General features: G+C 30.3%; 1 protein-coding gene and 1 pseudogene across 2 annotated transcripts; one reads left to right on the plus strand and one right to left on the minus strand.

The window, feature by feature from the left end:
* The first annotated feature begins 32 nt into the window (after positions 1 to 32).
* LOC137831291 (glycerophosphodiester phosphodiesterase GDPDL4) lies at positions 33 to 14853 on the plus strand. Of its 2 annotated transcripts, XM_090303614.1 has the most exons (9): positions 33 to 256; positions 4453 to 4749; positions 7607 to 7716; positions 7792 to 8296; positions 9146 to 9184; positions 9301 to 9585; positions 10288 to 10430; positions 13129 to 13615; positions 14331 to 14853. In XM_090303614.1, exons 1-9 carry the CDS (start codon positions 133 to 135, stop codon positions 14627 to 14629), a joined length of 2289 nt encoding a protein of 762 aa, XP_090159740.1. In that variant the 5' UTR covers positions 33 to 132; the 3' UTR covers positions 14630 to 14853. The 2 variants fall into 2 exon arrangements, with proteins under 2 accessions (XP_090159740.1, XP_090159741.1); XM_090303615.1 differs by lacking the exon at positions 9301 to 9585 and having other exon boundaries at positions 34 to 256.
* LOC150027291 (pleckstrin homology domain-containing protein 1 pseudogene) lies at positions 11232 to 11766 on the minus strand (annotated as a pseudogene).
* Positions 14854 to 15962: the final 1109 nt, after the last annotated feature.

Below are 15962 nucleotides of genomic sequence, written 5' to 3' on the forward strand. Positions count from 1 at the left end.
GGCGTGACTTAAACGGTAGTTTAGCCCACTATCATATATAGCCCTCGAGGGTTGTGGTGAGTGGCCAAAACTCTAAGTTTCTTCTCCGCCAAGTATTGCCGGAACTTCACCGGAAACTAAAATTCCGCTGGAATGTGGAAACCACGCTCTCTTCTCCGTTCACTCTTTCTCCTTCATCTTCTTCTTCTTCTTCACTCGGCGCTGCCTCTGGTTTCTGCACAAGTATCCAACGCAACCACTTGGGACACTCTCTCCGGTTCGTCTCTCCTCTTACTCTTCTATCTTTTTTTGGTGTGGATAATGTTGATGAGAAAACAAATCACAAAAATTAATAACAGAGGAATTGTACGAAATTACTGTTACAGAGTCAAACATCCGTTACAATTATAATTGCTCTCAAATATTGTAATTAGCTTAATTTTGGATCTTATTAATATAAGTAAGATATTTATCTAGTTTTTAGGAGTTTACCTTAACCTTATTCTAAACTTATATAATTAACTATGTTTCAGTTGAATATATTTATCTCCCGTATAATGAAAAGAAGAGTGATCTGAGATCAATTCAAATTTACCTTAGCTTGATTTAACGTTCCTTTGGTTCTTCTCCGTGGAGTTCGTGTTAATTCTAAGTTGTTATTAGGAATATTATCCGTGCAATTATTAGATACGAATTTTAATTGAAGTGTGTTGGTGAAAAGGGTGATAAATGAGGCTGAGGATTGATATACTGTATTGTACCGTCTTCTTGTGCCTTGAAAATTATATTGATAAGTTAATTTGATGATATCAGAATTAGAGTGGATGAGGAAGTGAGTATTTTGGAGTGGGAGAATCAACTTGTTGTTATAAATAGTGTTCTTTTTAGTTATATATATATATATATATATATATATATATATATTTAAATCATCAATAGATTTTTATAATTAATATTTTTTTTAAAGTTATTTTCAGTAGAAATTGAGCAAAACTTAATATACCTTGTGACACACTAAAACATAAAGCATAAATAAGATGACATACATCATTAAAGAAATAACTAAATATCTTCAAAGAACTCCATTTCTTAAAGCTTGATTTGGATATAATTATTAAAATCTCACCAATGACTTTTAATTTTTCAAATATTTTTTTTCCATCATCATAAGAATTGTTATGATTTAGATAAGTTTAAAAAGTTTTGCAATGTAACTTTAAATTTTGATTAGAGAATGATATAATTCTTTTAATAGTAAATTAAATTTAAAAAATTTCATCTTGTCTTATATTACTTAAATTAACTTTCAAAATTGGCTAGGGACACTTTTCAATAAATACACATATACATATATACATAGTATGTATAGTATGTTTATTACTGAAGATCATCATTGTCAAGAAAAGATGGGGTGACTAAATAGGCCAGTCCTGACCCCTCATTTGACTGTTAAAAGTGGGGTGAGACAGACTGACCTATCAAGATTGTACGAACTAAAAATAGTAATTCATCCTGTCAATGACAGACTAGTGGATTGACCCACCACTTTCATATTTTTTTAATTTTTTTTGTTTTAGATATATTTACTTGGTTATAATTGTTGATATCACTTTTTAGAAAATAAAAATACAAGAAAGAACAAACCAAATTTTAATGAAAAAGTTTAATACCTAACAAAATAAAGTAAATATCAATAATACTTCAATTCTATATAAAAATTGATCACAAATTTTTATTCAAAAAATATGAGATCCCTCTTTAAAAGTACTAAAAAAAGACGAGTTGGCAGGTCAGCCCGTCCCACCTCACTTGTAGCCCACCAAGTTAATAGGTTAAGTAGACCAGACTAATATGTATTGACGGATTCAAAAAGCTAAGTCGCCCGATTTAAATGATGGTGGGTTCGCAAACCCAACCCATTTTTACCATCTTAATCTAAAGTAATATTAGTCATAAACATAAACTATTAAGTCATCATCAACCATTTGTATACTAAGCTTATATCTTATATAATTAATTATTATTTTATTTTATATTAGAATTAATTGAGTAAATAATTGATTTAGTATAATAGATATTAACATATTTTTTTTAGTATAATAAAAGAATTATAGTTTTAATAGAAAAATTTTAATTTCATTAATTTTATTTCAATTTGTTAATAATTGAGGTAATTGAATATATGTTTCGTCTTTAATAATTGTTACATGGTTTGGGTTTATTAGAGAAAAAAATAACATAATATAATTAATGATTCTTTAAAATTAATTACATATTAATTTTTTTTAACACATGAAAATTATTAAAAATTAAACCAAACACATATTCAATTATATTAATCATTAAAGTTCTTGTATCAAGAATTTAATTCTTTTCGAACTGTACTAAAACGAAACATGTGAATAATTGTTGGAGTGAACATATTATTTACCATGCATGGTTTAGGTGTGAAAATGATGGTGACACTATAATCATTTTTCATACATAAAGGTGTGAAAAAAATACAAATATTTAAATATAATTTATAATTATGTTAATCTTTATAGATTCGTTTAAAGCTGAAATTCATATTTTATTAATTGAATTTATATTGGATATATTTTTGGATTGAACAAAATGTCTAAGAAAAAATCATAACCGAAAGCGACTATGTGCTAACATGATTCGTCCTTCATTATTTATAGATTAAGAGTAGACTCTTCTCTACCAATTCGAGTTCAAGCTCCCACATCTCTTGATGTATTCATATGAGTAACTTATTCATCCCTTTTTTTCCCACATTACCACTACAATACCCATCCTTGATCACTCTCATTAGAAAAAACCACACCACTCTCATCATCTCTCAATCACTAAATCCCCATTACAACTCCACCAGTATATTTTATACCTTCTTAGAACATCTTTAGTACTATATTCCATTTAGGATAAAATATCTTTCAAGATCTCATTCAAAATTTGCTCTAATGATAAATTTCACTTTAAGATCTTAAATAATTTTTTCAAGTTCTACAATGATTTTTTTTTTGTAATGGGGGAGAATTTAAAAAAGTAGTTCTTATAGTAGAAGAACTCATTCTCTATGGTGGAGATCTTTCCTTTTTTCATTCAAAATATTTTAAATGTCAGATCTTAGGTTTAAAATATTTAGATCTTAGGTTTAAAATATTTGTTTGTTGAAAAATTACTATTAAAAATATTTTTATACTCGTGGTAAATAGAGTCCAAAATTGACAATCAATTGCATAAAAGGGTATTGGAACGATTTGATCATCAATATCATCCAAGACCAAAAAGAAAAATTTATCTTTGATATGAGTCCGTCCATTACAAAGCCTTAATTCTTAAACATTACTCAATTTCTTTTCTTCAATACGATCGCATGATTGTACACCATACTACATAACATTTTATCCTTCTTTATATAATAATTCATCCCTTGAATATGTTGCAAAAAAATGAAGAACCACTTTAGTTTGGAAACAAGTTATTATCCTAGCTAAGAATAACATGTTTTCCATATTTTATTCATAAACTATACATAAACAACATATGAAAATGTATATAACCTTTGATGCGACCATTTTAATAAAAAAATATAATAAAAAATTATAATTAAATGATGTAAAAAATATTAAAATAGTAGTATTAGGAGTTGTAAGGGGTGATGAGTGTAGAAAAAAATTGGATTTTATTTTATCATGGTTTTGTGAATAAAACATGAATCATGTATTTGCTTGCCTTCAAACACAAATTCAAATAGTCTTATAGCGTAAAACTCTTTTTCATATCTCCAAGTGAGACAAAGAACTTTCAGGGGTGCCTTGATATTCCATATTTCTTACCAGATTGGTTGTAACTATGATCCTACACTTTCCATGCAAGATTTCATATGTACAAGCCACACTATTTATATTTTTCCCATTCTACTCATCACTACCATGCCTAGTCATTTTGAACATTTGTCAACATTCCTGTGTGGTTATCAACCAACTCCTAACCACTTTAAGCTCCATATGCATCTAGTGTTAATTTCTTTTTCTCAACAATCGAGTTCCATATAGCTTCTTTTTTAGGAATAACCCCTACTGCTATTCTTAAATATGTAAAAGGAAAGATAGAATCTTGCAATTCAAAATACTTGTAATTTTTTTAATCCTCCACAAAAAATTCCTACATCTATTATTGAATAAGCTAACATTAAGGTCTGAAACAACTCGAAACCTTTGATAGCAATTGTGTTACTCAAAGAAGTTTCTCCTAAAAAAATTCTATAAAATGTAAATTGGATAAATTCATTTCAAACTTTCATGACCTATATATCTTGTAGTTGTTATACATGTTTTTTCCAATAACTTCCCCCTAATGGGTTCAATAATCCTTGAAACTTGTGTAATAGATGTTCGCTCTGATAATAAATTGTGATGTGTAGTGTGTGTTGAAGCTAACTTGGAGGAGTTGTTTTTGGTGCAGGAAATCCACCGTTGGTGATAGCACGTGGTGGTTTTTCAGGGATATTTCCTGATTCGAGTGAAAAAGCTTATATTTTTGGTGTAACAGCTAGTTTAAAAAATGTGATAGTATGGTGTGACGTGCAATTAACGAAAGATTCGCAGGGGATCTGCGTCCCAAACGTGAAGCTTGAAAAGGCCACTGATATTGCTCAAAATAATAAATATAAAAGTAAGTCTTACCAAGTTAATGGTGTACAAACCGATGGCTATTTTTCTGCGGACTACACCCTAAAGGAGCTACGTTCCAATGTCTTCTGTAAGTTCAACTCATCTTAATGATGCTTTTTATTCTTACACAATATGACCCTTTTTTTATATTAGTTTTAATTTTAATGAGCTTATACTTATATGAAACTTTGTTGACGGGCTAAGTGAATTCTAAGTGAATTCTAATTGCAGTTTTAGAACATGTTTAGGGATAATCATCTACTTATATTATACTTAGTTAGGCACGTGTCAGTTGAACCTGTTAGGGATATGATTATTTAACTGAAATGTATGTCAATAGTTGGAGATGAATTCAATTGTTTTTAGTTGATTGAGATGTTTTATTTTTGTATTAGATAGTACATTAGCCCCCTAGAATCAAGTGGATTTACTACAAGAGCCATTGCAAGAATTTTTATTATTTTTTGTCGAGATACTATTTGTCTCAAGTGGTATACTTGTCACCCAGGTTTAAGGAGAGCGAAGTGTTTCAAAAAGTATATAAGGTTTAGGGTGATCAGAGAGAGCACATGTTATGAATGTGAATGGTCTTAAGGTTGTAGTCATTGTGATGAAATGATAAGACAGTTGGGATAGATGTGACGTTCTATTTGCTTCATGCCTTGTTACATCTATAAATAGTTGACCTTGTGGACCATCTAGGCTCTTCCAATTTGATGGGAGGGAGTTTCTATTATACCTTCCATGAAGGGGTGTCAACGAATAGAGGCACGGAAAGCAACATAGAGACCGGTGGTTGGGATTGAGCATTCTGAAAACTGACAACTATTAGAATGTATGTCCAAAACAAGAGAAGGGGTGATTGTTTTCACAAGATTTTCGCAAAGAATGGAAGTAGAGTGAAAAGATTTGTAAAATCAATCAATTGATTTTTCTGTTCAACTGGAATTAATTATCAGATTAATAGTTCTTTATGAAAAATCAACCAGTTGTTTTATCGAAACAACTGACAGTTTAATGCAACAAAAAATAAAGAACATAATTTAAAGTAGTATATGAAAGTAGGCAAAAAGAGATTCATATAGAGAGATTTATACTGGTTCACTCTTAACCAAGAGCTACATCCAGTCCTCAGCTAACCACCGATAATTCACTATGCAATCAAAACTAGATTACAAAACACACAAAAAATGTTGATCTTAAACCCCTTAAGAACACATAACACTTCTTAGCAATACCACCGTTTATAGAAACCCTATCTGAAATGATTTCACACACAATACAACATAAAAGAAAGAGTAAAAGTACACTTGGACTTCACAAAGCAGTAGAACACAAGAATAGAAAACCCACGCAAGCAATGATCCAAAAGCTCTTGATCTTCTATTGAAAACTTGTTTTATAATTTTTTTTTCAATTGATAAAAAAAAATCTTTATATAGACTTTATAAAGATGTTAAAATCGTTTGATCATTAATTGAAATCAGTTAAAATCATTTAAAATCAGTTTGAAATTCATAACAAAATTTTGTTTAAAAAATAGTTGATTGATTTTAAAACAAACTGATTGATTTTTTTTCTGTTAAGGACAACACATAAAACAAAGCTTTTTCAAATTCTTTGAAAAACACTAAGTGCAATTCAATCGGTTGTCATGATAAATCAACTAGATGAAAAAATTGTTGTAGTCACCAGACTTTGAACAAAAGCTGTTTCAACTTATTAAAAGCATGAAACAACTGACTAAAATTAACACGGATTTTAGAAAACACTTCTTTCAAAAGAGATTAAAAATCAAGTGAACTTGGATCAATACTAGATGTAAATTTACAACTCAAAATCTACTAAATAACACACACACACAACAACAGATTCTTCAAGTCTTCAAAGCGGATTTAGAAACATCAAAACACCTTGTTCAAAATCAAACTCTTGCATTTTTTGGACAGTTGGTACATTGGAGCCAATTGAGTCTTTGTTTTCGGTGTCGACCTGCAGAGGTGTGGTCTTCCACCTTCTATCTCATTCTTGTGTTTTTGGATCAAAGGGCATCAATTTCTTCCACATTCTTTCTCTTGAGTGTTTCTATTTCTCTTCGTAACTCCATCATTTCAATATGATCAATCGGGTTATCCTGAGGTTCCTTGTGTTGGCATATGTCATCTATCATGTTTTGCGTGGTCAACATATAGTTTGCTAAGGAGTTTTTTCTGGTCCTACTGCTCATTTATTCCTAGTCTTCATGCTACTTTGTGCCTCAATTTGTGTCTATATCTTGGTCTTAGTCTAGTTTGGTCTCAATTATAAGTCTCGGTCTGGTTTTCTATCAAGTCAATATAATCTTGATGTTCAAAAGTAGACAATGATAATGAATCATTTAAAAATATTTTTACCTAAGGTACCTCCCTATTTACACTAGTTTTAATGTTTTAATGGGCTTATACCTATACAAAGCCTTACTGAAGGCTCAATTGGGTCCTATTTATGATTTTAGAGTGAATTTAAGTATAATATATATGCTTAATCATACTTAATTATTTAGGAAAGACACATGTCCCCATAATAAGATTTATTTAACTAAGATGTATGTCGTAGTTGGAGATGAGATTCGCGATTCTAGATCCTGGATTGTACAAGTTATTTACGTACTCCTATTTGATTATTACAATGAGCATGGGATATGGATTGTGATGATAATAGAAAAACAACTAATCTTTTGATAGATTCATGCCAAAATCTCTTTCTCAATCTTTATAAATGAATTGAAATCTTTAATCTTGTTCTCCAAAACAACTTTCAGGTAGGTCATTGATTTTGAAGCATGTGTAAATTTTACATTAATGATTCGTAATGTCTGACATTTATTCATGTATTAAATGAAATACATACGTACAAATATATATATATATATATATTAATTGTTGACTATTTTGGTTACTTGACAGTGGTTCAGGGAGATTATTCTCGACCAACCTTAGGTGGAGTATTCGAAATTCTTACGGTGAAAGATGTGGTTAAAACAACATTCCCGCAAGGATTGTGGTTGAACATACAGGTATAATGCATTTCCATTCACGTAGTATTCTAGTTCTACACAAAACTAAACGTTTTTTTTTCAATCTTTTTGCAGCATGATGCATTCTACACTCAACACAATTTGAGTATGAAAAATTTCATACGTTTTGTTTACACAACAGTAAATGTCAGTTACATCTCATCACCTGAAGCTGGTTTCCTCAAAAGTATAAAAACAGACATCAATCCAAAAATAACAAAACTGGTCTTCAGGTTTCTGGGAAAAGAGGAAGTAGATCCATCAACCAAACAGACTTATGGTTCACTATTACAAAATCTAACATCTATCAAGACATTTGCTTCAGGAATTCTTGTTCCCAAAGATTACATATGGCCTGTGGATCCAACAAGTCACTATCTACAACCACATACATCTTTGGTCTCCGATGCGCACAAAGTGGGGCTAGAAGTCTTTGCTTCAACTTTTCAAAATGATATTCCAATCAGCTATAATTACAGCTATGACCCTGTTTCCGAGCACCTGAGTTTCATTGAGAATGGAAACTTTTCTGTTGATGGTGTGTTGTCTGACTTCCCCCTAACGTCATCTGCAGCTATAGGTATGTTATGTCTTACTCATTTTTTGTTAGGATGGCCTTCCGTGTATATAATGCATACAAACTGATTAAATCTTGTCTGTTATTACCATTTCTTCTACTGAGATTTTATTTTTTCATTAGGAAGAAGTTAATGCACCTATGATCCTGTTACTACTATTAGTACTAGGCTTGTGTGCATAACATTTTGATGAATCACCCTAAATGAGTTTATGCAATTTTACTTTGTTAATTTTAAAGTGACCGTGCTTGATTTTGTTTGATTCTAAAATTTTGGGATCAACATTCTACGTTATTGATTTGTTAGCTACTTTATATTTATTTTAAATCTAGGTAAGGGGTAGATGACCTTTCCACGGGGTTGCGACTCAGAAAGTTATATCATAGAATTCTTGATCAAAGAAATGTAACTGGCGGAACTTATATTGACCATCACACATATAGGATATTGTATGCACATAATCTTACTCAAAATCTCCTAGGCGGACACTACCAACTCTCTTTTTATGCTAACTTTTAAGCCAAGTCTAGTTTAGACTAGGTTTCTTCTTTAGGAAAATTCCAACTAAATACTTTCGGCGACCATCTATAAAACATGGTGTTTATTTTCCTAACTGCATTAACCCAAATATAAGTATTTTTCCTTTATATTACTTTTCCAAGCTGAAATTTTATGTATCGATTTACTATGTATCTTCTATAACTATGTGTGTACTTCTGTACTTGATTTTAGTTGCATGTGGATTCTACAAAACTAAACAATTCTAACCTGACTAAGTTCAGAATGCGTGTATACATGAGTATAAAGTTTCCCCCTTTAAATGACTATTGATTTTTGTTCTTTTTATGCAGACTGCTTTGCGCACATGGGCCTCAATGCTCCAAAAAAAGGTGTGTTAATATCGTTGCTTTATCCCTGCTTGTTTGATGCGTAACACTTCTACGCTAGTGTAAATTGAAAATTGCATCATTGTTAACCAGATACATTCATTCTATTCATGTCTTAGTTAACACTTTGGTCATCTCAAAATATGGAGCAAGTGGAGATTATCCTCCTTGTACCGACTTAGCATATAAAAAGGCTATTTTAGATGGTGTGGATATTCTTGACTGTCCTGTTCAAATGTCAAAGGATGGAATACCATTTTGCTTTAACTCTATTGATCTTATTAAGAGCACAAATGTTGCTAAATCAAGTTTCAGCAACCTAAGCAAATCTATTCCAGAGATCCAAGCTGGTGATGGAATATTTGCATTCGACTTGGCATGGAATGATATAAAAAGATTGAGTCGTAAGTCAAATGGTCCTTTACTCTTCATTCCGATTATTTATATAATAGACTTATCAAACACTGAATGTTATATACCTCAATTAAGTGAAAGTTCATGTCTAATGAGATATAAATACACAACACACACGATTATTTATATAAGACACTTATCAAAAAATGAATGTTATATACCTCAATTAAGTGAAATTTCATGTCTAATGAGATGTAAATACAAAACACAAGCAAATCACCTGTTAGGAATAATTGGGACAAAATTAATTTTGACCTTCTCTTCACATGATAACCAATTTTAATTATTGTTATGATTTTGACCTTAAGCCATTGAGTTCTAGTGTCTCCTGTCATTTGGGACACATCCAATCTAGAGGGATTTCCTCCCCGATGCATTAGTGTTCGTAGGATCAATTTAAATACTGAAAAAACTAATTCGAAAACACTTATCATCATTTTTTTGGTGTTCTTATGTGTAAAATATATGATTTAAGGCTGGATATGGACCTCAAAGAGGTGCACTGATCCTTGCTCTGACAAATCTCAAGTTATTTGTAACTTCTTGAAAGACTAATGTCATGATTTTTTATTTATTTATTTTTCCCTCAGTTGCTTTTTCTTTTGTATGAATATATTTTACCTATCAATATACGAAAATGTAAAAGCAAATATTTGACGACAATATTTTTCTTTTCTTCCTTTTGCCTGCAGTCTCAATGCTGAACCCGTTTAGCGACTACAATTTGTATAGAAACCCAAAATTTAACGAGAAAGTATCATTGTTAACATTATCAGAGTTCTTGAACTTCACACAAGGTCATACTTCCCTATTAGGTGTTGTGATCATCATTGAGGTGAGTTCTGTTCATGCCATTATTTCAGTAATTCAGTATGTGAACATGCAATATCTTTGGTGAAATGTAGTAATGCACATTTAACTGAGTAAGCCATATGGTAAACCATAAAAAATCATTTGTCATGATCCGTGAGAGGCATTAGGTAACTACTTCTGAATGTTCTAATGAACTTTGAGAAAAATGAATAGAAAATTAGAGAACTAGAACTAGATGTGCCAAGGCATAAAATTAAACTATGAATTGTTTCGTTGTTATAGACATGTAGTAATCCTTATTACTAGAAGAACAATATTTCTTCAGATAAAACAATATCAATACTAAACTAATAAACCAGTTAAATTTTAAAATTGTATTTAGCATGCCATGAAAATAAGGATACAATTTCGAGTTTGTGTTTATAATTTTGTTAATTGAAATGCTATCTCTAATATGTTTTGCAATACTTACAATGATCAAACATCGATCGGCTGTCACACAAGAAATGTTTGTTTTCCTTCTCCAATTTCTGGGAAAGCTTACTTTTGACACCATTCTTGCTTTCGTGAACCTTGGGTTTCCATTGATCCATTGATCCAGAGTAGGAAGAGGACAATAAACAAATTTCCTTTACTTTCTGCTATTTCCCAAATTCTGATTGAATTATGAACGGATGATTTCTCTAATACATAACTTGTTATAAGTTTTCATTGTACTATTACATTGAAAAGATTGGACCAATCCATACCCAAAATCATTACAATTTGATAGCAGTTAGGTACATAAACAGAGTTTTATCGCAAAAACGAGCACGATCGGCGATTGATGTAATAATAATCATTATAATATACACAAACATAGTAAAACAACAAAAGAAAAAGGAGAATTCACCGAAAGAGGAAAGTGGATTGCAGAGCGCGTGATCAACGCTTGGCAGAGTTGTTATCATAATAACGATCACGGAATCGGATCTGGAGTGTTGGACGACGGAGCGACCAATGGAGTTGATCCAGTCCTCCTTCTCCTTCTCGGAATCGGCAATGAAGTACATGGTGTCGGAGCATGTGGAAAGTTCAAATGCGTTCGGCTTGTTAAGGATGTCTTCGGAGCCTTTAACGGTAAGGCAGTTGGCGACGGAGACGCCGCCGCGTGGTCGAGAGGCGCGTGAGACAGTGGATTCCTTGAACCAGAAAAATTTGTCCTGCTTAAGAACGAACCAGCGGCGTCGTCAGGTCTTAATGTACTCGCCCTGCTTGGTGAGCCAGCCGGTGCGCTCGGGGTTGGACCAGAACTCGACGCCGTTGTAGACGGTGGGATTCTCCGACATGTCGATCGCCGCGCGCCAAAGGCTCCCCATCGGAGCTTAAAGACGAGAACTGGTTAAATGAATGGGTGGTCAGTGTTAATTTAAAAATTAAATAAAAATAATGCTAACCTTAAAATATATTTTAAAACATAATAATAATATATATATATATATATATATATATATATATAAAAGACTAGCAGAAAAGGTATTTTTGTGACCGTTCTATTTAATTTTTACGATGAAATTTAACATACATACAAATAATTTTGAATAAGTTAAAATTGAAAAGCAATAAATAATATGTTAAAAAAAATGTAAATAAATTAATCAAACTCTTTCTTCTTCTCTTTTAGTTTGAGTTTAGGGTTTGAGTTTTTTTTTCTTTCATTGGTAGTTTACGAAGAGTGTCATGATGTTCATGTTAAAGTTATGATTTATTTGATGATAGATACAAAAGAATTATGTTTTTACCAAATAATAAAGTTACTTGAAATGGAGTGGAGAGAATGAATAGAAAATGGAAGTTATGTTATTTGATATGTGAGATTTGATGTGGAACCAAATTAGGGTAAGACCATACTCTTTCTTTATGTTGTTTTGTTGTCTTCAAATAAAGAATTAAGAGAAGAGTGAGAAATTAGTTTGCATATAAAAACTTCCTTAACATTAATTTAAAAAATTAAAAATAATTTTATTTCTTAAATAATATTGTACTAATAAAATGGGATATATTATTAAATAGTTTTGAATCAGACAAAATTTGTGTAAAAAAAATTGTTATGAAAAGGAATCCTCTTTACATGTAGGTATATAGATAATTTATTTATTTAATTAATTTTTGTGTTATTTTTAATTAGATGATTATATTTTTTTAATAAATAAAAACAATCTTTCTATTTGCTAAAAAATATACATTTGTTTAAAACTAATTAAATATCTTTTTTTATTTAAAATAACTACTAGATATATATTTTCTTAAAATAATATTCACAAATTATTTTTTTCTTAATACAATAAAAAAGCTAATATACAAACGGCCAAGTATATGTCTCCGCTTGTATATAAATTAATTAATAAATATATAATATATAATATTTAAATATGTACATTGAAATATTAATTTGTTATAAAATCAGTATTATTTTAATATAATTATATTTATATATTGTATAAATACATATTAATATTTATATACAATTTATATCTTAAAGTGTGATTAATGAAAAACATTAACAATATATCTTTTAGAAAAGTGTTTCTCTTAGTTATTAGCTTAAAAAAATATGATTATAAAATATGTATTAAATAGTGTACTGCATTAATTATAATTATAGAAAAAGGAAATTTTATATGACAAGTTGAAACTTGAGTATTTTGTATTGTAATTATGTTGTTTTCTACTATTATCAGAGTGCACCGTACCTTGCAAGGGAACAAAACTTAAGCGTGATTGATGCAGTGAGTGATACTTTGAGCAAAGCAGGTTATGACAAACCAGGGACTCCAAACGTCATGATTCAGTCCACTGATAGTTCTGTGTTCCTGAAATTCAAGGAGAAAACAAAGTATGAACTTGTCTACTCCATTCCAGAGATAGTTAGTGATGTAGTTGATTCAGCTCTTTCGGATATCAAAACATTTGCTCATTCTGTAGTTGTCGCAAGGGACTCTGTGTACCCGAAAAATGCTTTGTTCTTCGTGACTGGCTCTACAAAAACTGTGTCAAAGTTCAACTCTTATAATCTCTCTGTTTATGTACAAACATTCAACAATGAGTATGTATCTCAGGCATGGGATTTCTTGTCAGATGCAACTGTGCAGATCAACACATTTGTTCAGGATGCTGGAATTGATGGTGTCATCACAGGCTTCCCTCAAACAGCCAATAGATACAGAAGTAAGTGCATACAAAACCTTTTATTTATTGTTCTTGTAATTCACTAAAGATGCAATTTTGGCACTATTTGGTTTCCATACTTACTGTTAAATCACTTTAGGCTTTGAAGCACCTTTTACTTCCAATCCTCTTCCATATTTGATGTAGTCAATTATCCTACATAATAACCATATAACAAACAGTTGATTACTGCCAACACAATGTTACATGTTTGTTAAAGTACGTGGTCAGGGTTTCAATCCCTAATGAAAACCATTCATGAAAAAGTCTCACAGTTAAAAATTAACAATAAGTCAATTTTACAAAGTTAAAGTTAAATTTAAAGTTTAATTCTTAATATAATATCAAAATTATTTAGAGTTTATTTTAACGAGAGTATGTTAATCATATCAGCCAACTTACTATTGGGTCCGTATCAAACTGTATATAATATAAAATTTTCGGCGTGAGTAGATGTATTAAAGATCTTTTATGGACCGGAGATAAAAACATTTTGTAATATATAAGTTATTTTGTAATATATAAGTTAGTGTGAAGTTCAATTTATATACTTGTTTTAGAAAATTGAATTAAACTTAATATCATGTGTTTCCCTGCTTTCAAATTTAGATCTACAAAATCTCTCTTTTATGTGTTCCCCTACTTTCAAATTTAGATATACAATTAAATCTCATATCTGATTAGTGATTATATGATTTTCATGAACCTACTGCAGGGAACAGATGCTTAAATTTGGGTGACAGCACTCCTCCTTACATGAGACCAGTTGAAATAGGTGGGCTTTTTCAACTCGTAGACAAATCTTCCTTACCACCAGCTATGGCTCCAGCCCCTTCCCTGACCGAAGCTGATGTTACAGAACCCCCATTGGCTCCTTTTTCTAAAATAGCCCCATCTAACTCCATTGATGGAGCTGCACCAGGAGCACAACCACCACAAAATGCACAGGCTAAGGTTGCTGTCTGCTTCTTCATGTCCTCTCTCACAGTCCTTGTAGCCTCTCTTCTAATTTGAGTGGTGCAGGCTTGGTTATTCTAGCTGTAACCCTCTATTTTCACTTTTCTTTTTCTGGGTTAGGTAGAATCAAGCTTTAGGCTTCAACACTGCTTCATAAATCTTGATTTCTTACTTGTACCAGTAAACTATTTCCATCTCAGAAGAAATATTGTGCGATAAGGTTTTGCTGCTGTTGTTAACTGTTTCTGGTATGATAAGTAAAGTATTATTCCCATTCTCCATTCTCTTTCTGATGTAGTAGTAACTATTACAGGTACATATTCTGTATATGAAATATTTTATAGATGAGCCATACTTCACATATTCAACTTATTTAATTCAAGAGTATTTTTTTTTACTTATTTTAAGAAATATCAAATAAAATTACACTATTTAGAAAAGAAAACCTCAATACTCCTTAATAATAATAAACCATAATGAAGAAACCCTTATTACTACGGTATTTAGATATTGCTTCTATGCTACGCGCTTTTTATATTATTAATATATTTTAATTATTTAAATATTTCTTTTATTTCTAATAAAATATGTTAATTAAAAACATAACTATTTAAAGTTATAATGAAATATAAATTCTTACAAAAATATTACTCAAAATTTATAACTTTTAGATTAGAAAATTTAAAATGTTAAAGTATAATTATTAAAAATATTACTTAATATTAATATTTAATTCAATAACAAATTATATTCTTATTTATCTTTTAACAACTTAGTTCTACCAAACACTTTTAATTTAAATTGTTCAACTTTAAGCTGATTTTGGCAAAGGACAAAGTAAGTACATATCTTACAATAGAAGATAAAATGTGAAAATTATTGATACAACTGAAATCGTAATTACCAAATACAATTTCAGCTTAATATAACTTAAATTGTCATTATTGAACACGGCTTGACTTAATATAACTAGTTCAACTTACTGAATTTTAGAATAACTTTTTTTTCTTTATTTTAAAAAATATCAAATAAAATTATATTGTTTATGAAGAAAATCGAGTATTGATGGTAAAATATAATTTTCATCATAGTAGATTATTTTGAAAAGTTATGATATTAAATAAGTTAAAAGTTATAAAAAAAAATCATCTTTGTCGAATACACATGAAATAATATTATCAAATAAGTCATAATAATTCGTGATTATTTTTTTACTAGTGATTCCATCTTCTAATTCCATTTATAATTTAGATAAATTATGTTACCAAACCAAACACATGCTTAGTTTGGTAAATAGGAGAGATAGGGAAATAATAAATTGGTATATGATTTCGTAGTGTATGAGTTTTTGGTTGATAGTTTGTGTTTAGTTTCGATGTGTATGCCAACG

This window comes from Phaseolus vulgaris, chromosome 6 (assembly GCF_051622355.1).
Source record: "Phaseolus vulgaris cultivar YP4 chromosome 6, ASM5162235v1, whole genome shotgun sequence".
Lineage (NCBI taxonomy): Eukaryota > Viridiplantae > Streptophyta > Magnoliopsida > Fabales > Fabaceae > Phaseolus > Phaseolus vulgaris.

Coding starts and splice junctions, on each gene's coding strand:
- LOC137831291 (XM_090303614.1), top strand. CDS start 133: ATGTGGAAACCACGCTCTCTTCTCCGTTCACTCTTTCTCCTTCATCTT. Junction 257..4,452: donor CACTTGGGACACTCTCTCCG/GTTCGTCTCTCC, acceptor TTTTTGGTGCAG/GAAATCCACCGTTGGTGATA. Junction 9,586..10,287: donor TGATATAAAAAGATTGAGTC/GTAAGTCAAATG, acceptor TTTTGCCTGCAG/TCTCAATGCTGAACCCGTTT.